The sequence below is a fragment of the Paraphaeosphaeria sporulosa genome, assembly GCF_001642045.1.
Source record: "Paraphaeosphaeria sporulosa strain AP3s5-JAC2a unplaced genomic scaffold CC84scaffold_5, whole genome shotgun sequence".
Lineage (NCBI taxonomy): Eukaryota > Fungi > Ascomycota > Dothideomycetes > Pleosporales > Didymosphaeriaceae > Paraphaeosphaeria > Paraphaeosphaeria sporulosa.
The window spans coordinates 2,788,794-2,807,807 of NW_017253364.1; the positions used below are offsets into that span (position 1 = coordinate 2,788,794).

The following is a 19,014-nucleotide window of genomic DNA, read 5'->3' on the forward strand; positions in this document are numbered from 1 at the left end:
TGGCGCGGGTTTCAAGGCGGTGTTTCGCTGTCGGAGCATGTTGTGGGTCGCACTTGCCATATTTCATTTTCGGGATGCGCCCATTCCCACACATGACGTCAGTGCTGCTGTGGAGGTGAAACTGGCATCGCGCCAAAAGTTGGCACGCTGGTACGATCGGACGGAGCGCTGTGCCTCCCGATGCAGGGATGCGACTAACTGTGGCAGAGGAAGCAGGGCGTGAACAGTCCACGAGGCGAGCGCTCCAGAAACAGGGCATCGGAATCATCTCCATGACGGCCGGACTGCCAATTCCCATTGCCGCCGCGCGGCACGCTTGCCACGCATTACCGTGGCATTCAGGCACCAGGCGATGATAACGACGGCCGCAGCAGCAGCAGCATCATCGCATTCAGAAGGCGCGCGAAGCATTGCGGTCGAGCTTATCCGGGGCGTGGGCGTGCACGAGTGTTCCTGTGGCCATAGGCATTGCAGGTGGGTCACCACCCCCTCAGCGCGGATAGACGAGGTGAAGACCAACTGGTTCTAGCCTCGCCGTGTTGAGCAGGTCGGATATTGGAGTGTGCACCGCGGCAGCCAATTCGCAATCGGAGCCGGCACCTTCGCACGGAGACGTTGCGACGTGCAACGCCGAAAGCGACAGGGCCGATTGTTGGGAGCGTCTCGACGCGAGAAAACAGGCGCAGACACGGCGGACGGCTGGCAGCCGACGAGGCATGAAATGACTTGCATGAGGGCGAGCAGACGAAGCGCGCACACGGCATTTCAAGCCCTCCCACATTGCGATGGCACAATGGCGGCCATCCCACGAACGACCAAGTGGCTTTAACCCTACTCAGGTAGCCCGGCGCCCCGTCATGCACAGACGACTGGGGCCGATCGCGATTGCGCCAGGGCGGGGTCCAGCCAGTTCTCCAAGACGCCCGGCGACGCGCAGCGTTGCTGCGAGCAGGAGAGACTGTGTGTGTCTGTCTTAGCACAGAGCAGGCGTTCCCGCGAGACGATCCCCACGCTCGTTGACGGCCTGGCTGGCAGCGATCGTCCTGCGCCAGGCTCGCGGCCTCCGCTCGGGGTCCCGTGTCAATCGTGATGCACAGCGCAGCGGCGCTTTGACCCCGCTGTGCGGGATCGGCATGTGTCCGAAAAGAGGTGGGCGTCGCCTGGCCCTCGAATCACATCGGCCTGCCTATCGAAGGACGATTCTAGCGGCACACCTGCGCTGCTCAGGAACCTGAGAGCACTGCGCAGGGCCCGGCGGTGCCTGGCGGCAGCGGCAGCAGCAGCAGCGGCGCACTGAGGCGGCGCGCACGCAGACTGCCCGGCAGCAAGCAAGCAAACGCGCTGAAACATGTCATCATCCGCGCGGGCGGCTCATTTGTGGGCAGCCAGTTGCGGCCCATAATAGCAACACGCTGGATCCTGGCACCCAGGCCATCAGCCACAGCCCGGTACCTCGCGCTCCAGTTCGCGGCCGGCCCTATCAAGGTCACGCTCAGCCTGGGCTAGCCGCTTGCTGCGCGACAGAGAGGCGCCAGCTGACCCAGACGAGCACCAGACTGAGGAGAGTCCTCGTGCACTCGCAATAAATCTTTCCGTGCCTGCTTGCCTGCGGCACATCCCTCCTCTGTACATACTCCAGTCCTTCCCCTCCCCTCACGCCTCTTTGACCCTGCGCTGCACCATTCCGCTGAGCCTCGCCGCCGTCGGAGTTCCTGAGGCGCCTGCATGCGAAACGATCCGGCCAGCGTGTAACGCCATTTCAGAAGAGGGGTCCACATTCCACATAATTTTGTGAACAGTCAACCCACTGCACAACTACACCACCCAGTACCGGTTTATAGCCATATCCCCTCCAGCTGGCTCTCTCTTACATACAGCCTCCCTCCTCGCCCTCCTCCCACCGCAGCGCGGATCGCGTCGGCTCACCAATCTCACCTCCGCCCGACGACCACAAGTCTCCGATCCCCGGGGCTGTGTTATTTTTTGGTAGAGACAGTTCGCTTGCCCGACGAACAAAGACACCCGTTCGGCAATTGGCGCAGCACACCATGACTGTCCTCAAGGCACGTAATTGCCTCGACAATTGCCATCACACCCCAACTTTGGCTGACGTTGCTCTCCACTATAGGAACCCATCGCTGTCCGCCCCACAAGCCAGCACCGCCATTCCAGCTCCATGGCTGGCTCGCTCCCAAAGTCGCGCCCGCACTCGCATTCATTGTCTGCCGCCTCGATGAACCCGGCACACCGCGTCACTCGTCGCAAGAGCATGACCAACAACGCAGCCGGCAGCATCGCAGCGATAGCAGCGGCAGCCAAGGGCATGTCCGGTGCGCCGCTCGACGCTCAGCAGCGCAGACCCTCAAAGCCCGCCGTGCAGTTTCGAGGACCCAACCTCAGCGGCATATCGTCCATGGCTTCAAGTGTTCCGAGCAATGGCTCCGCTTTCGCTCCTGGCAGCTACAGCGCAGCGTCCAAGTCCGAAGCCATCACCGACGGCCCTCCCCTGGCCGCCATGCCCGAGCACGAGAAGGCGAATTCCAAGTCCAGGATACGTCGTGCGAGCGAGGGCTCTCGCCTCAAGGTTGAGGGCAAGCGCACAAGTGGTAGCGAATTGAGATGTGAAAAATGTGGTAAAGGATACAAGCACAGCAGTTGTCTTACCAAGCACCTGTCAGTCGCCCCCAGTAGACCTTCCTTCCACACACTTTCACCGCTCGAGACGAATGCCCTATCCTCACTCCGCACGACCTGGGCACATTTCTGTTTTGAACTGCGTTGACTTTTTGTTTAGTTGGGAGCACACCCCTGAGTGGCAGTACACATCTAAGCTCCTCATCTCTAAGCACCAGCAGGTGCAGCTGCTCGAGGCAGCCTCTGTCCTCATTGCCATGAATGCCGAGGCCGGTGACAGCGATCACTCCTCGCCGTCGCCTCCCGCTTCGGGCACTTCTGACTTGCACGACGACTTGAGCTCCACCGACACTACCCCGCCCCCACAACTTGACGATCATGCCGTAGGCTCTTTTCCCCGCAACCATTATGCCAGCCGCTCTACCAAGCGTTATTCTGCCAACAGCTCCGCCTACAGCCAATCGTACCAGTCGACTGTATTTTCTGATAATGGGCAAAATGGCCATTATCGCCACTGGAGCAACGTGTCCGATCGCCCCACCACTTCGGGTACCTCGGTTGCCGGCTCGTACCGAGACGATGAAAATGACCAGGCGGATCTCGCCGCGGCTGTCGGTCTCCTGAGCTGCTCGTACGGCACGCCCAAGTCTGGTCCCGTCGCTCTTCCTCCTGATGTGCCTCCGGTGCCGCCGCTCCCAGCCAAGTTTCTGGATTACGGCAATGGCATGACCATGCCCGGCAGCCACACTGTAACGGCACAACAGTCGAGTATGCGCGGTAACCACTACCACCATGACAAGGATGTCGAGATGGACGAAGAAAGCGAAGATGACTTCCGCCAGTCCAACTCTCGCAGCCGCGGTCGCGCAGACGAAGACGACGACGCGTTCTTCGGCAGGATGGAAGAATGATGCTGGCTCCCGAGCCCGTTTTCCTCCACGTCCGCCACGATAAACACGACCTTGCCACTACCCTGCTATGACCATCGTCTTTCTTCGCTTTGCTTTTCCTTCGCGTTTCCGGCCTGTAACACAAACCATTAGCAATGCAGCGATCTATCTCCGCAGGCACGCCCAGCACCGCTTTCCGCAAGCACCGATGAGAGGGTCGTCGTTCATCGTCGCATCCTCGAGGTTAAAGCTTCGGATCGAATACTCGGGCTTGGGCTACGCGTACAAGACGCCACTTGTATGAGTACCCGCTGTCGCGCGTCGAGAGCCTCACCATATATCACCATCTACCGGAGTTTTTACCTTTCGTTTTTCCCTTTCTCTTTCTTGACATTTTCGAACACCTACAACCAACCTACAATCTATAACCAATAACCCCACCGACACAAAGCCATCTCTAATCCATAACGACATCGATATCTATCTTTCTTGAGGGGAGGGGGCGAATGGCTTGTTGTATTTTTTGTTCTCAGGAGATATGGAGCGGTGGCTGTCTGCCCGTGAGCGGTGCCCAGCGACTTGTATGTATCCGGCTGGGCGCGGGACAGGCGGGACGGATGTGATTGCGCTGGGTGCATGTAGCGAGCGAATGCATACGCGACTGTCATGTGCTACCTCTTCCTCGTCTTGCCATCTCACACATGCTACTAGGGAACTGACGACGCGCTAATAAACAGAGGGAAGAGAAGCTGACAACAGGAACGACGCACGACGCAGATACCGGCAACGGCGCAAAGTATAAGTAGATGCAAGCTACATTCGGTGCGATTGCGCCTGCAACTGCGATCGATCGCGGTGCTGCTGGGAAGGTGTGCCGCTCGGGACGCTACCAGAGACAGCTAGCGGACTGGACTGGCGCACTGCATCCAGAGTGGAGGCTCGTATGCTGTGTAAGCTGTGTATGCTGTATCGCGACCTACCACGATCTCCAGCGCAAGCACTTGGAGTGACGACTGGCGTTGGACGCCGCACCCGTTGTGAGGGCTGGTCAATGTACGTATCCACCATGCTCTACGATAGCAGGCAAGACCGTGAGAGGGACGAGTCGTATCAGCGGAGAAGGAGGGGGAAGGGCCGATTGAGTGCTGAGGTGGGCGCCAAGATATCAAGTGTGAGCAGCACCGATGCGAGGCCGTGCATGAAGCTCTGGTGTTTTCGTCGTCGTCTCGTCGACGTCGCCGATCCCTTCCTCTTCCGGGCGCCAAAAGAAAGGCCCAGCTCTTTTCGTCGTCGCGCCTACGCGAGATGCATGTGTTGAGCGTTTATGGCCTTCAACGGAGGGAGCCTCAGGCCGCATGTCTAGCATATCTCTTGAACTCGTCGTCTCACCCTTGGGTCTGTTACACGGAACCGTCCATGCCGCCGCCAAGCAAAGTTTTCCACAATGTCGAAAGCGTAGACACGTGCCCGAGGACGCGAGGCTTGCACTGCTTATATATCGTGAGGACGAGCGCGGGACACAGCGGACGTCATGCAGCTGCGCACCCACTGCGCGCGGAAGCGAGGGCCGCTGGTTGCAGCGGGTGAGAGGTGCGAAATGGGGATCTGCGGTATGACGACAGAGATCGTCGGATGTGCACCGCGGTGGTGGTACCTCCTAGGTACCACCGTCTCCCGTATCCTTGGGCCATCTTTAGCACCTCTTTGTTCACACGGGACTTGTATCTCTGAACGCGTTTCGAGGTGCGGAGCATGCAGTGTCGAAGTGTTGTGTTGGGGGAGAGGATGCGGAAGCGGTGGGGGATCGGGATCGGGATCGAGAGATCATCGTGGGATGAGGCACGAGACGTGGGAGCTTCCGCATGGAGGTTGTGGGCCGCGGCGTAGATTAGATTGATGGGATCCTGCGAGAGGCGTGGCCCGAGTTTGGGAGTGTGCATGCCAGTGGAGGGCTTGGACGGCGGCTGATATCGTGTCATTGCGAGGAAGCGAGGATTGCAAGCGGCTCGTAGAACGGGAGCGTGATTGGAAGAAGGTGGGTGATCCAGGACGCTGGGAGGCCGTACGTCGTAGGTCATGTCGTCGGTTGGGTGCAAGCTGAGAGGTGGTGGATTGTGGTCGCACTGAAGCGCTGGTGCTCCGCTCTACCCATCTATCTCAGACACTAAGCCTCGAGATGAGTGGGCCATATGGTAGATCTTGGGCTTGATGGGTAGGTGGCAGAATGAGTTGTGTGCGATCACGAATGACGGGTGAAGGGATCGAGATGGACAATGTCTGCTCTACAACTATATATCTCAAACGCCAAATGATAGAAAGCTTATCTGTGTAACATTCCCGTGAATCAATGGGCGAAACGCTCCAGTTAAAGTCCTATACCGCCATGCTTTTCATCCATGTGATCGTAGCACTGTGCGGCGGTGGAAAACACTGCCATGCAGACCCAACATATATGTGCTTTACAGCCACCGCATGCCATATGATTGCAGACCTCCGTCTTCTCCATCGGCGATGTGCACTTCGGACAGACCTTGATGTTGAGCTCTTTCTTGGGTTGTCCGAGAATCTCATGACCCCCAGACTGAACTACCTGTACTCCGCACAAGTGTAACGCCCGTGGAGCGCATGGCACGACGTGCAGATCAGCTCCAAGCAGTTTTCACACATGCATGTTGGCCGATCCGCACCGGAAGACGGTGTCCATCGGTAAACATAGTTGCAATCAGGCGTGGGACAGTAGTAGAAGTGATTTGGATACTGCGTGATGTGGTCTTCAAAGGATTATTGGAGTACCGCCTATACTGAAGACGAGAGACTATCTTCTCTGATCTGCACCCTACTTGTTCTTTTGAGAAAATACCAGAAAATTCCTTCCGGATGCATTTGCGGAACAGATTACCCCACGGGCAGCCCTCAGACAAGATGATACACCACAGTAATATCTTCAGGGCTTGTATGAATGGTTGAACACACAAAGGCACCGTTTGGCTAATTCACTAAGCCTAACGAGTTTACATTGCATTGCAACCTTGTTGAAATCATTGATCATGATATGACTAGTCGAAGCCGCTTTTCCCTGACACACAAGCGAATGCAGGACCGCCTTTACCAAACATAGTTATCAGGTCTTTCGCGATGGCGTCTGGCCGTTCCCATGTTGCGAAATGACCCCCTACATCGTACTCGCTCTCATATATCACAGGGCCGAGCGTCTTGTTCCATAGACGGGGTAGTAAAACGGTATCGTTCGCAAAACGTGCCACGCCGAGCGGGACATCAATGTAGGCCTGTGAGGCAGGGAAAGCTCCTTCTGGTTGCCGATGTTCGAACTCGTAGAACGCGCGGCTGGAAGCAGCTGGGCCGGGTGTAGAAAACCTGTAGTGCCTTTCAGTGAGCGCCGACTAAGCGTACCTAAAGTTGGTGTAGACTTACCAGTAGATGCTCACCCAGGTGCAAATCTCATCATCTGTCCATTCATATTTGTCGACCCAGTCATGCAGCTTTTCGTATATCCACGCGAGCAGCGCGACTGGGCTGTCTGTCAATGCATATCCAAGGGTCTGGGGTCGAGTAGAGGCAAGCTGATAGTAGCCCGAAGCCTTCGAGAAGAAGTTTGCGGTGTGCGTCAGTCCATTGAGTTCGAGAGTGCTGAGGGGCGTGGACTGAAGCTGGGCATAGAGTTCGGGATGCTTGGCTTCAGTTGGCTCCGCTGGTAGAGCGTTGTTCGTGTGAACTGCTTTACAGTGTCTGCGGCCATATTTCAGAGAGATGAAACGGGCTGTTAGGCCGCCGAGATCGCCGCCTTGCACTACTATGGTACTGTGAGCTACAGAGTGGACCAAAGTGCAGTCCGACCTAACTTACCGTATTCGTTATACCCGAGAGATATCATGAGCTTGTGACACACTTCGGCATGCTGATCGATGGCGAATCCGTCCTACGCAGCTTTGGTCAGTTTGAAACTATGGAAGCACACTTGCTGACCATAAAATTGAACTCCCTATAGCAGACAAGACTGTGAGTGCTCCTGATGAATTATAACGCTATAATTCAATGTACGTATAACATATCAAATTGAAACAGGGTAGAGTATGAGCCAAATCATCAAGTTCTTCGCGTCAGCCATCGTGGAATGCAGTCATACGTACCTTCTTACTTCCGGATGAGAATCCAAAATCGACCAAGCTGGGTGCGACGACATGGAACGCAGCCTCACTCTCGCCGCCTTTCAGGTAAGGTAGTAGTTTCGAGACCTCGAAAAACCCACCGGGCCAACCATGGAGGAATAGGAGCGGAATACCATGCTTAGAATCACACTGCTGGTGGACATAGTGAACATTGTATTGTCCGAAGTCTTCCACGTCAATCGTGGTGATGAACTGTGGAAGCTCGTTCAACTTGGCTTCGGCCCTTCTCCAATCGAAGGTTTCCGCCCAGTAAGCCGCCAGGCGTTCAATCTCGCTCAATGGCACACCACGAGCCCAAAGGTCGCCTGTGTTCGTGACTTCATCAGGAAATTCAGTAAGTAGGAGCTTCTGCTTCAGCCGGCGCAGCTTCTCATCTGAAATAGCGATATTGAAGGGTATGACGGTGGGCATTATTAGAACTATGGGGAAGGCTACTGCTGGCAGAGATAAAAAGAGCCTTGGTGAACTGGAAGCAAGACTCATATTTGCTAAGGAATCGTGGAGCCTCTTATAGAACTATCTTCTGATTGTGACGAGATTCCTGCGGCATATCAGCCTGTGACACTAATGCATCCTGCTTCGATATCCGTTAAGGTTTACGCACCAGCCAATGAGAATAGATTATATGGGGCTGGCTGAGGACATCTTTGACAGGGTGCCTCAATAGTAAACAGACATCGTGTCTTGAATGTAGGTAATGGCTTGAAGATAGAATGTTGTCTGGATATCAAATCCTCGTTGGAGTGCGCTAAGCATGGACACCGCGCTACGCATATGGATTTCAACCCTACTGTAGTTTTCGAGAAGGAATTCGAGGACAATCAAAGTTATGCAAGCCAGGACAATGCGTAGGACATTTTCAGGTGAGTGGTCTAGTAGGCTAAGCTCTCTGATTGCCATGTTATATTGGCGCAGAGCGTAACTTTCTGCAGGTTGGTGCTGGCCAGACTTTATGTAGCGACTTCGGCTGAGGGCACCTACGGCAAGAGCGATGCGGCGGAACGACTGGTCAGTGTAAGCCGCATGCAGCACAATTCCGGACCATGTGTGCATCTCAAAGAAAAGGGAGAACTCTGGAGCACAGATAAGTCGGAAATACTCGAAGTGCATCGTGTCGGAGTCGGCAAGCCGAAGAGTGCAAGTTGGGGAGGAGGGAATCGTCTTGTCTAGGAAGCCACACTTCCAGCCAGACTCTCTGCATGGAGTGCAGACCGGTTTCAGCTCGTCGCACTTCTTATGCCTGGTTCTAGTACCTGATGAGTAACACACTTAGAAAGAGAAAATACCATGGCCGTACTTGCACGTCGAACAACCACTCTTTACACGGCGGATTCCTCTGGCGCCACGGCGGGCTTTGATGCTGATCATTGCGATTGAAATGAACTTCTGATGTTCGTGTAAAACAATGTGATGCAGCTGTCAGCGAGAAAATGAAGGGATCTGTCGATCCCGTACGAGGTCAAGCGCATTGCGACGGACTTTAACTTTATTGGCTACAGCGTAATTTGAAAAGGCGCTTATGCACAGCAATCCTCGTTTACATATCTCATAGGTATCATAGGTAGATTCTCCCTGCGACGAAGATTGCGATGCAGCTGAAGGGCCACTCCGGCCAGATTACTATTATCCTGCTAGACAGTCTTTTCACTGGCAGCGAGGTGTGCGAAGCGAGGTGGCCACGCGCTGTACGCTCGAAGACAATTGTTGTCATGAGGATGACCCATCAGCTTAGCCCGTTCGGCGCGTTCCACGTCCCATCTCCAGACGCGGACACAAATTCTGCTCATCCACCATCACGTTCATAGAACGACATAGGTTCGTCTGCTGATGATTTAGTACAGTTGTGCAGTGTCTGTTCACGACTGTCACCCTCTCAGAATCTATATGCTGTTCTCTAGCGGCAACGTCAATTCCCAGTCCTCACCATCAGCGCTTCACCGGCTGACAAGAACCCAGTACGCTGGCAGTAGGTTTATCTCGACACGGTGATGTGTAAGCCTTCACTGCTTACACTGTGTACCTTTGCAATTAACTCGCGCGAATTGTATAGGGCGTGGAGGATTGACAAGCAGGGTGGCTTAGCTCGGTGCGCCCAGCATGCGACGGTTATTGTCTACCCAGATCCCGCCAGGCAGCATTCAGCCTGGTCTAACAGTACAGCGATAACCCACGCCTGCGAACATGCCTGAGTCGACAATTTGGAAGTGTGCTTTGAACAACCTAAGCGAAGATGAACGGCGCCATCTCAATGTCTCTCTTGCTAATCCTAGCGATGTTGCAGAGCAAGCCTTAGCCGCAGTAAAGGAAAAGCAGAAGCTGCGCTTAGCAAAGAGATGGAAATTTTCAAAAGGTCATGGCGGGAAGTGATCATACACGATCTGTTAGAGAAATCGGCGAATTGGATTCAGAAATTCAAGCAGGTGGGCGACATCGCGGTCCAATACGATACTACCGCTGCATCGCTCCCATAGGCTGTGGTACGCCTGGTGCTGCAGGTTTCTGTGAACGACGTGGAGGAGTTTCGTGCTGTGGCAGAGGGAATTGAAGCAGCGTCTCGAACAATATCGCGATGTAGCATCTATGAAGCTGCGTATCTTGGATCAACGACGGCAGGGCTGAAAGTGAATCGACGTTTGCTGCAAACTGAATTGGAGATGCTATGTTCTGCGGTGCTACGATACCTGGCATGGATTACAGCTTACTACGACCAAAGCACTCCTAAGCGGCTCCTCGGAAGTGCTCTCAATTCCACTGGAGGGACCGGCGAAGCGTTTAATATTCTCTTGGAACTTGAGATAGAAGTGGAGAGGGTCGCCCAATTACTTCACGGCGAAGTGGCTATACGAACAGCCTCGAGTATGCAGTCTGCAGAGCGTGTACAACTTGCTCACAAGCATGCGCTAGAAAGATTGTTCGGTTTGCTTGAGCAGCCTGTCGTGCAATCTGTGGAGAATCTATCACAGTTCAGAGCGATGATTGAACGTGATGAACAACAAGCGTTGGGTCTGTGGCTTTCTTCAACGAATCACCGCGAAGAGCATCGAAGGGTGCGTAATGGGGTTCTTTCAGGCACAGGTGAATGGTTTCGCCACAGAGACGAATACCGACAATGGGACGGGTCCACTTCATCTGGCATATTATGGATTCACGAGATTCCAGGCTGCGGCAAGACCAAACTGTTGTCTATCAATGTAGAGAAGTTTTTGGCCGCAAATGAAGCAGATCCATCCGAGGCCTCAGTTACGTACTTCTACTGTTCCAAGAATGCCTCAAAGCCAGGGGAACGAAGCGCCACTGCTGTGGTCCGAAGTCTGCTCAAACAACTTGCGTTCAGTCAGCCGGATGAACGTGTACATCGCTTGGTGTATGATGAGTAAAAAGCGGAAACGTGACGCAGAAAGAGAAGGCGTGGAGTTACTTGCACTCACTCTGGACGACGGCGTTGATCTTATTTTGGAGATCGAGAGAGACTGTCCTGCGACTGTCATTATCGATGGACTCGATGAGTTGGAAGACGACCTAGACGTCTTGTTGATCACCTTGAAACATCTTGTCGAGCAATCTACCAACCTACTAAAGATCATGGTATCCAGTCGTGACGAAACTCGGGTGGCCTCACATCTAGAACAGTTTCCGCAAGTCGCTGTCACTGCACTGGACAATTCATGAGATATCGCCATCTTTATAGAAGCAACTCTAGACTGTGCTATCCAACAGCGCAGACTTCTCTACGGAAATGTCTCTCCGGACCTCCGCGAACTTATCGTAGCCACGCTTAAGCGTGGTGCCTCTTCTATGTTTCTGTGGGCTGCCTTACACATACAGCGGCTTTGTTACCAGGAGAGATTCAAGCTCGAGAGCGATGTAGTCGATGCTCTCGCAATACTTCCTTCCGCACTGAGCGCTGTCTTTCGGCAAATATACGATCGAATTGAGATATATCCAATTGCTGCTAACAGAGCTGCCCAGCGAACTATTACATGGATCTTAGTAGCTGAGCGCCCTCTTACTATTGCAGAAATCCAGTCAGCAGCTTTATACCAAGGCCCTGCAGCAAAAACATCAATAGGATATCACGAGGATACCTTGAACCTATGTTCAGGACTTATCAGCATTGAGTCCCTATCCAATCAAATTACACTCGCGCATGCCTCTATTCGCGATTTCCTGCAAGAGCTTCCTGATTACTCAACCTCTCGAATCAATGCCTTAGCCGCGTACGAGTGTATTCGCTATCTTCTTTACGGATCCGAGGCGGCTGAAATTTCCGAATCTGGTCATGCAAATGACAACTCGCAAAGTTTCCACTCTTACTCTATCTTGTACTGGCCTCGGCATTACGCACGGGTTGAGAATCCGGAGATGACGAACGCCCTCGATCAGTTGTTGTCTGCATTTATAGCTGAAGATGAGGGCCTAAACATTCAATTCTGGTTTGAGGACGTGCAGGACCTCTTGGATGAACAGCATCTATTGGAATAATAGGCAATTGTGACTGCGCTTTCATGAGTGCGAGGAGTGGTAGGAGAGGAACTGCTTCGCGAAATATGTTGTGCTTGGCTGCGCAAATGTAGTGGCCGATTCAATGCGCTCGATTGGCTTTCCTAGGGTCGAGCTATAATGCAGCAGAAGACCAAAGTGAAGGTGTGTGGGGTTTATGCGGTAGTGAATTGAGACTCAGAACCTCCCCACTCAATCAAAACAACGGCGAGATACTCAAGAACCAGGCAAGTTAACAGGTTCCCCAGATAAGATGATAAGCTACGATTTAGCAGATATACGAGTTTTGATTTGCCGAGTTGAAGCTTGGGGCAAAATATTCGTATTGAAGTCATTGTTGTTGGTTCGCGATCGAGAAACAACCGATATGGAAACCTTGATGGCCAAGGGCGTGGCTATATGTAGCGGCGGAAAGAATAAGGTTACACGTGTAGTGCATGGAAGATCGGCAGGGCTGGGAGCCAGGCGGCCAGCTGAATCCATGCTTGCGGTGAGCCGAATGCAATGTGAATCTCGCAACTCGGTCTACCCTGTGTCGAAAGCACACCGAGGATCCTCCGTACATAGTTACATAGACTTGTGGTTGGACATCGCGTCACTGTGGCTGGATGACTATCTTGTTCTACTTCACGATGGTGGAAAGTCATGGTGGCAGGCAGAATGCCCGAAAGACGTTATACTTCTAGCCTAGGCACAGTGGTCACAGCCTGACACGACGAACCGGTGTGTCAGCGCATCATCCTGTAGAAACCTTCTCTGCAATACGGTTCTAACACTATGACTTTATAGTCTACCTTGCATGCTCAGAGCTTTGAAAGGTGTAAACTTCACTGTCTGCGTGAGGTCAACTGGTCTCTTAATGTAGAAGTGACTTTGCAAGATAGAGTGGATGTATACAGGTAATTCTTTCTCTCATGCACAAAAATTGGCTTAGGATGGTATCGGTAGTTCGCCTGCCTATTCAGGCGGAAACAGAATGGCCGGCACATGTACTATCTTGACATGGACTGTTTCCTTGAGCATTTGGTGACGTTCTAAGGTTATTTAGTCCACGGGTCCACCCAAACCTCGCATCATTTTCTTTCGGAAGTAGGAGGACAAGTTCGAGCCTGGAGAAAGTGCGACGTCTGGCGGTAACTTCTTTTCCCCTCAAAATGATGGTGTTGCAGTCATGACGCGCACATATCGTTTATGGAGATCTGAACTTTTGTTCAGCCAAATATTTACACGTTACTTGCTCGGCCCACAGTTTCTTTGCAGACTCGTTTTCCATAACCAAGCACATCAACTTTCACATAACTAAATTAACACAAAACATCCTCATGATGTAACCATAACTGAGTTCGTCTGTTGCGACCCAACAAGATTCGCTATGAAACGCCAGCAACTTCTCATACACACTCATTGCTTAGTCGAGTTTTTGCACCTGCGCTCGCTCTCCAATCGAAACGTCTCTCCTCATGACAATCAATTTCGTCTTTTCTGGGATAGCAAATTTGCCCTCCTCTTCAAATGCCGGCTCAGCAATGTCGCTGTGCATTAATGTGATGAATTGCTGGAAGTGAAGCTCGTCCGCGAATGTCTATCACACGCTCGTTAACATCCCCTCAAAGTTCTCGCAACGTCCAAACGTACCATCTCGCCGAAGCAATCCCAGTCCATACCGTCGTCCGTACCGATCAGGAGTCTAGGAATACCGACCGGGCCTTCACCCTCGTCCACGTGGTAACGTCGCGTCCATGTGAGCGGGTGCGCTTTTCCCGCGATTTTCTTCAGCAGAGGAGCGTAGACGGTTTCATTGTGGTGTCGAAATTGCTCTCGCGTAGTGCCTTCTTTGCGCGTTGCAACGGTCGCAAGAATGAAAGGATATTTAGAAATGACTGTTTCCGGCATGTTGATCTTGCGTTCCGCTGAATCAAGGCAAGTGCAAAGGGTCCGATGCGGCAAGGGGATCCTCTAGCGGGATATCGGACTAGGGTGAATTGATCCCCGGTTTTTTGGCTTGTTAGCAAGAACCTAAATGCGCGATGCAGGAGTTGTTGCGGGTGCGAAGAAGCGCAATAAGAACGGGAGCGGATAATCGACCTCCGAGGGAGATGATCGGAAGCCACCGGCCACATTGCCAATGAGTGTAGGCGGCAAGTTGTCCGCGGGCCTTGGTGCATATTGAATCTCGGCTATCCCACTCAAGCTTTGCTAGTGTAATGCGCCGTCCGAACTTTGTGAGGCGCCATCTCGAGGTGGACGCTCTAGTGCAGTGTCAAAATGCGTCTCGACCAATCAACGCAGCTGATAATGGGCCCCTCTGTCCGCAAGACTCGTGGGTGTCTTTGAAAACACCATAGATTTGACTGTACATGGCGTGTCTCAACGATCTCTATTCTGCCCTTCTGATCCAGATGGTTGCTTGGGATTGTTTGTGTAATACCCATCAATCAACTCTCCGTTGGAAGAGCTGAATCGCTTATGGTAGACACGCAATGCCGTCTCAGTAATCTGGATCTTACGCGTAAGCTCGGAGGTGCGATTGCGATGGCTTGCCATCATCTCCCGAGTGAAAAGTACTTTTTTGTTCCATAATTCAGGTCTTACCAAGCCGAAAGTCATTGGCAAAATATACGAAAGTCGCTACGAGCGTCCAAGAAACACGGCAACAACGGCGTTCTTGGCTGTCATTTTGCCTTAGTCGAAACGACACCATCTGACCATCATACCGGGTGAGCACATCCTCAAATTCTGCTCGGTGTGCCAAGCAGTCCGCACTGGTAGTTAGTCAGCAGTTACCTAGATATCCATTCTCATTTCTTCGACGAACGACACCAACAACACATTGTGTCCCTATGGTTGTATACAGAAGATTTACACACTTAGGTGTTCGCAGATTACGAAGTACTTTGAGCGGAGCTCTCACGAACCTTAAACGTGCAGGCTCTTATTCTACCTAGCAATAATTGCAACCCCTGCACTTATGAAGGCCCAGGTACCAGAAACGTAGGCGAGCCGGCAAATGTCAATTACTTCCATCAATCATCACTACTTTGCATTTGAACAAGAGCTGATCGCTTGCACTAGACGATAGTTTTTAACATTATTTATCACTAGCAAGATTCTCACGCATGAGGTTAGGAAGTCGTAAGTTTGGCTTGCCGCATATGCAAATGACACGAAAGGCGTTGCAAAGGGAGATGCACAACGGTTCAACAAAGAACATCTGGACAACCACGAAGACCCAAAGTGGCGGACAATAAGAACTGGACTTCCTGTTGTAAGCATTTGTATCTAAACACTTACGCTATATTTTTAATTGGTTGCATAGTAGAGTCAGATACGACAGAAATAGGTGCGCGCTAATTGGTTCAATTTGTTGTGTCAGCCACTGTGGCCATGACTCTCAAATCTCATTTACACCTTACGCCTTGCATGCTGTCCTTTACAGCATCCCCAACAGCCCCAATATTCCCCTGACCGCCCGAATCCACGAAAGCTATCCGTACCCAAGCTCCTTCCTTGTTGACCTTCTCAAACTCCCTCACCAGATACCGCTTCACCTTCTCTATCTCATCTCCTTCGCAGTTCAATTCATTGTAGTCCTGAAAATACTCTCCAAAATCCGATGCACCCAATTTCCGCCTAAATTCGGTGACGCCACTCAAGAAAACCACAAACGTTGCATCCCTCCATCTCTCCCTGTTCACTACTGATTCAAATAGTGTGATCATACTCTTGATCGTGTTAGACCCAGAGAGTAGTTGGTCGTAGGAACAAAGATTCACTATGAAGAGGATCACAGGAACATCGTCAAATTGATGTATCCATTTGCGTCTCTCGCCTCCAAGCCTGACGTCCAGGAAGTTCAAAGACATATTAGGAAGGCTGAAGTGAAGCTCGGTTATGCCGGCGTAGAAGCCTTTCCGCGCGTGGAGAATGTCGGTCTCGGTAGGCAAGTAATTTGGCGCAGTCAGCCGGAGGATGTTGTCGAAGAAGTAGGATGCCGAGCCTACCCACTCTACTGCATAGTGGGATTTGAACGCGGTTTTTATCCTTTCGACGTTCCACAATGCCGCTATTGCTCCTCCAATTTGATCGTCCAAATTGTCTGATCCGGAATGACAGTGGTTGAGTTGATGCAGCAGTCGTTTGTGGTGTTCGTCAACGCGCTCCACTTGGTTCCGAACATCAGCCCGCTCATCGACGGCCTTAAACAACTGGTTGGCACACGTTATGACAAATCGGTATATATCATCACGGTAGTCGAGACGCTCCGTTTTCGTGGAATTCGCTCGATTGTCATTCCTTTTGAGGTCCTCAATAAAATCCCTTATCGCGTGTGCATCGCCGAGTGGTAGGACATTATACGGGGGAAAGTGATACATCGTATCTTTCTTGAGTGCGCGATCAATAGCTAGAGTGCGCTTCTTGGCCCTTAGGCCTTCGGACAAGGAATCTCGGGGTAGTATGCGGAGGATGGCGCTGACAATCAGATCCTGTAAATGTCTCATTAAATTTATGGTGGACCTCAGATCTTCCACAAGGGGAAAACGCAGCATTGCTGTTTCTAAAATATCGAATAAGAATATGATACACGAAAGAAAGGATTGCGTAAACTTGTAGAAGCCCAAACGAGTCGTACGAGATGGTTTGAAGCACAGCCCCGCTCTCGAGCCGAGGCTGGCGTGGACACTTCTGCCTAGAATATCGTTTCTCCATTCATACATGAAATTTTTTGCGACTTCTTAAGAAGACGCTTAAGGTTCTGAAAAGTCGAGGTTCACAGCAGTTGAACAAGACAGCGCGGTAACGACTGATGGGTATATATGCAAGGGGAATCTAAGACTGAATATACATGAACGAGTGCTCCGCCCAGAAAATCACCCTCCTCCAAGCACTTCTCGTCGTTATGCTACCTCTGCGGATTTCCCATATTGATAGGGGTATCTCGGCAGGCCTAATGCCTCTACCATTGCGAATACTTTAATGTAGACCTATTTGTGCATCGCGCGTCTGAGTGCCGATCAACCAGAGCACTGTTGGTGCTTCATCTACAATAGAAACGCGAATACACCAGCCAGAGCCGGCACGAAAATGTAAGGGACCGTCTGCAGGGTCAAGGCACTGGCGGCACCAGTGGCTTGCTTGGGTGTAGACGAAGATGAATCGGCCGCAGCGCCGGTGGTGGAGCTACCGCTGTTGTCCGCGCCCTTCTGCGACTTCTGTTGTGCGCAAAGATCGGTGAGAGTAGTGTTGGATTGCAATTCCTGGAGCTTGGTCTGTGCCTTGGAGATCTGCTCCTTGAATTTTGTGACTTGAGTGTCGTTCAGCTTCTTCTTGGCGACAAAAGCATCCATCGCAGTCGTGTTACTGGCGAGAGCGACAGTCTTAGCAAGCTTCTTCATGGCTGAGCACTGGGACTTGACTTGTTGGTTGGCGGCGATAACGTTGCATTCGTCGACAAGGGTAGTGTTGGCTTGCAGGGTCTTGAGGGTCGTTGTGGCGTTTGCTGCCTTATCCTTGATTACTTGGACCTCAGTGGCGTTCAGCTTGCCCTTGGACACAAGAGCATCGAGCTTGGTCTGGTTGGCGGCCAATTCGGTGAGCTGGACCATCTTGCTCATCTGTCTGCATTGCTTGTTGACTGAATTTGCCGTGCCGTTCTTCTTCCCGCCTCCGTTTGAAGTACCGTTGCCATGCTTGCGGGCCTCGAGGAAATGGAGTTCCGGGAATGCAGCGGCAGTTGCGATGAACGCAAAGAGGAGGGAAATGAGGAAACGCATATTGAACGCTGTTTGAGTTGGGACGTTGAGGAATCCGTGAAAAAATAGGAATGTAAGAAGCGAAATCGGACCGGCCGAGGAAGATAAAAGAAGTGAGAAGGTGGTGTTGTTGTTGAAAAGCTGGGATGAGCTGATGAATCGTTTGGTGTTGATGTGCCTACCCCATATATACCAACCCCAACTTTGGATGCCCTCGTCAACACCTACGCGGCCCAGGCCTGCTTGAAACTTGAAAGAAACTTACTCATTGCGTTCCTCAGGCATTGCCACAGCACACTGTCGCGAGCGATGCTCAGACATTTGTCGCACTTGAGCGGCAACCTCAGGACTAGCTCGTTGGGGACTAGTGACCTTTGCAGAAACAGTTGCCGCTCGCCAGGATGACGAGGCGCATGTATCACGGGCGAGCATCAATCGGAGGCTAACATCGTGGAATCCAGTCGGCCTGGGTGGTGAGGTCCGAGTCGCGGCCTGTCACGTTTCACCAGCGCTGGACAGGGTGGTGCCGCCTAAGCTTTCGCTTCAGTCTTGGCCTCTAATCTGTTTCACCTTCCGCCATCGACGAATCTCGAACGAGCTGCAGCTGAGTCGTCGAGGCCTTACGTGGCAGCGTTCATGCGAGGTGTTGTACAAAACAGTGGCTCCGAAAGTGGTTGTTGGTGAATCGCTTCGCTATCCATCTGCATAGAAACAGTAGCTATTCCAAGGCGTATGCGCAAGCGTGCAATCTTCGAATGTTTCTCCATAGCAATGCACATACAGGGTGCACTATAACCATAAATCCTGGAATAACTTCTGGGGCAGCGGACGAAGGGTAAACATTTGGCCATACAGAGCTGATTCTCCCGAATGCGGCTCGAAGGTACATGTGAGTGTTGAAGTGTTGCAGTGTGTCAATACTGAGACAGCTTGGAACGAGAAGCCCCATAGGCCGCGTAGGATCCCACCAGTCCTCGGTAAAGAAGATTGCAGCCAATAGCAATAGGTCCCTAACGAACGAGGTCAGTATCCCGCCTGTCGACGTCGCTGCAC

The 19,014-nt window shown here is 52.3% G+C and overlaps 8 protein-coding genes across 8 annotated transcripts; 1 reads left to right on the forward strand and 7 right to left on the reverse strand.

Annotated features, from left to right (window-relative positions):
- Nucleotides 1–1,048: 1,048 nt before the first annotated feature.
- On the reverse strand, nt 1,049–1,416 carry CC84DRAFT_763764 (uncharacterized protein). The gene has a single exon (XM_018187349.1). The coding sequence runs from the start codon at nt 1,348–1,350 to the stop codon at nt 1,081–1,083; it is 270 nt and encodes an 89-aa protein (XP_018036774.1). The 5' UTR covers nt 1,351–1,416; the 3' UTR covers nt 1,049–1,080.
- A 506-nt stretch (nt 1,417–1,922) lies between these two features.
- CC84DRAFT_763774 (uncharacterized protein) lies at nt 1,923–3,746 on the forward strand. The gene is made up of 3 exons (XM_018187351.1): nt 1,923–2,063; nt 2,129–2,673; nt 2,795–3,746. The coding sequence occupies exons 1-3, from the start codon at nt 2,049–2,051 to the stop codon at nt 3,543–3,545; spliced, it is 1,311 nt and encodes a 436-aa protein (XP_018036775.1). The 5' UTR covers nt 1,923–2,048; the 3' UTR covers nt 3,546–3,746.
- Nucleotides 3,747–4,947: 1,201 nt separating this feature from the next.
- Nucleotides 4,948–5,843, reverse strand: CC84DRAFT_763766 (uncharacterized protein). Its single transcript, XM_018187350.1, has one exon. It carries the CDS (start codon nt 5,600–5,602, stop codon nt 5,054–5,056), a length of 549 nt encoding a protein of 182 aa, XP_018036776.1. The 5' UTR covers nt 5,603–5,843; the 3' UTR covers nt 4,948–5,053.
- Nucleotides 5,844–6,400: 557 nt separating this feature from the next.
- CC84DRAFT_1146521 (alpha/beta-hydrolase) lies at nt 6,401–8,122 on the reverse strand (the record flags this gene model as incomplete). Its single annotated transcript, XM_018176557.1, has 4 exons — nt 6,401–6,899; nt 6,957–7,335; nt 7,389–7,461; nt 7,673–8,122. The coding sequence occupies 4 exons, from the start codon at nt 8,120–8,122 to the stop codon at nt 6,581–6,583; spliced, it is 1,221 nt and encodes a 406-aa protein (XP_018036777.1). The 3' UTR covers nt 6,401–6,580.
- Nucleotides 8,123–8,329: 207 nt separating this feature from the next.
- Nucleotides 8,330–9,121, reverse strand: CC84DRAFT_763810 (uncharacterized protein). The gene is made up of 2 exons (XM_018187352.1): nt 9,009–9,121; nt 8,330–8,957 (listed from the first exon to the last, which is right to left on the reverse strand). The coding sequence occupies exons 1-2, from the start codon at nt 9,077–9,079 to the stop codon at nt 8,372–8,374; spliced, it is 657 nt and encodes a 218-aa protein (XP_018036778.1). The 5' UTR covers nt 9,080–9,121; the 3' UTR covers nt 8,330–8,371.
- A 4,236-nt stretch (nt 9,122–13,357) lies between these two features.
- On the reverse strand, nt 13,358–14,341 carry CC84DRAFT_1120339 (uncharacterized protein). Its single transcript, XM_018175576.1, has 2 exons — nt 13,847–14,341; nt 13,358–13,793 (listed from the first exon to the last, which is right to left on the reverse strand). Exons 1-2 carry the CDS (start codon nt 14,102–14,104, stop codon nt 13,620–13,622), a joined length of 432 nt encoding a protein of 143 aa, XP_018036779.1. The 5' UTR covers nt 14,105–14,341; the 3' UTR covers nt 13,358–13,619.
- A 1,268-nt stretch (nt 14,342–15,609) lies between these two features.
- On the reverse strand, nt 15,610–16,710 carry CC84DRAFT_1091198 (G-alpha-domain-containing protein; the record flags this gene model as incomplete). The annotated part of the gene is made up of 1 exon (XM_018174391.1): nt 15,610–16,710. One exon carries the CDS (start codon nt 16,708–16,710, stop codon nt 15,610–15,612), a length of 1,101 nt encoding a protein of 366 aa, XP_018036780.1.
- A 304-nt stretch (nt 16,711–17,014) lies between these two features.
- Nucleotides 17,015–18,107, reverse strand: CC84DRAFT_1164683 (uncharacterized protein). Its single transcript, XM_018178536.1, has one exon. It carries the CDS (start codon nt 17,980–17,982, stop codon nt 17,251–17,253), a length of 732 nt encoding a protein of 243 aa, XP_018036781.1. The 5' UTR covers nt 17,983–18,107; the 3' UTR covers nt 17,015–17,250.
- Nucleotides 18,108–19,014: the final 907 nt, after the last annotated feature.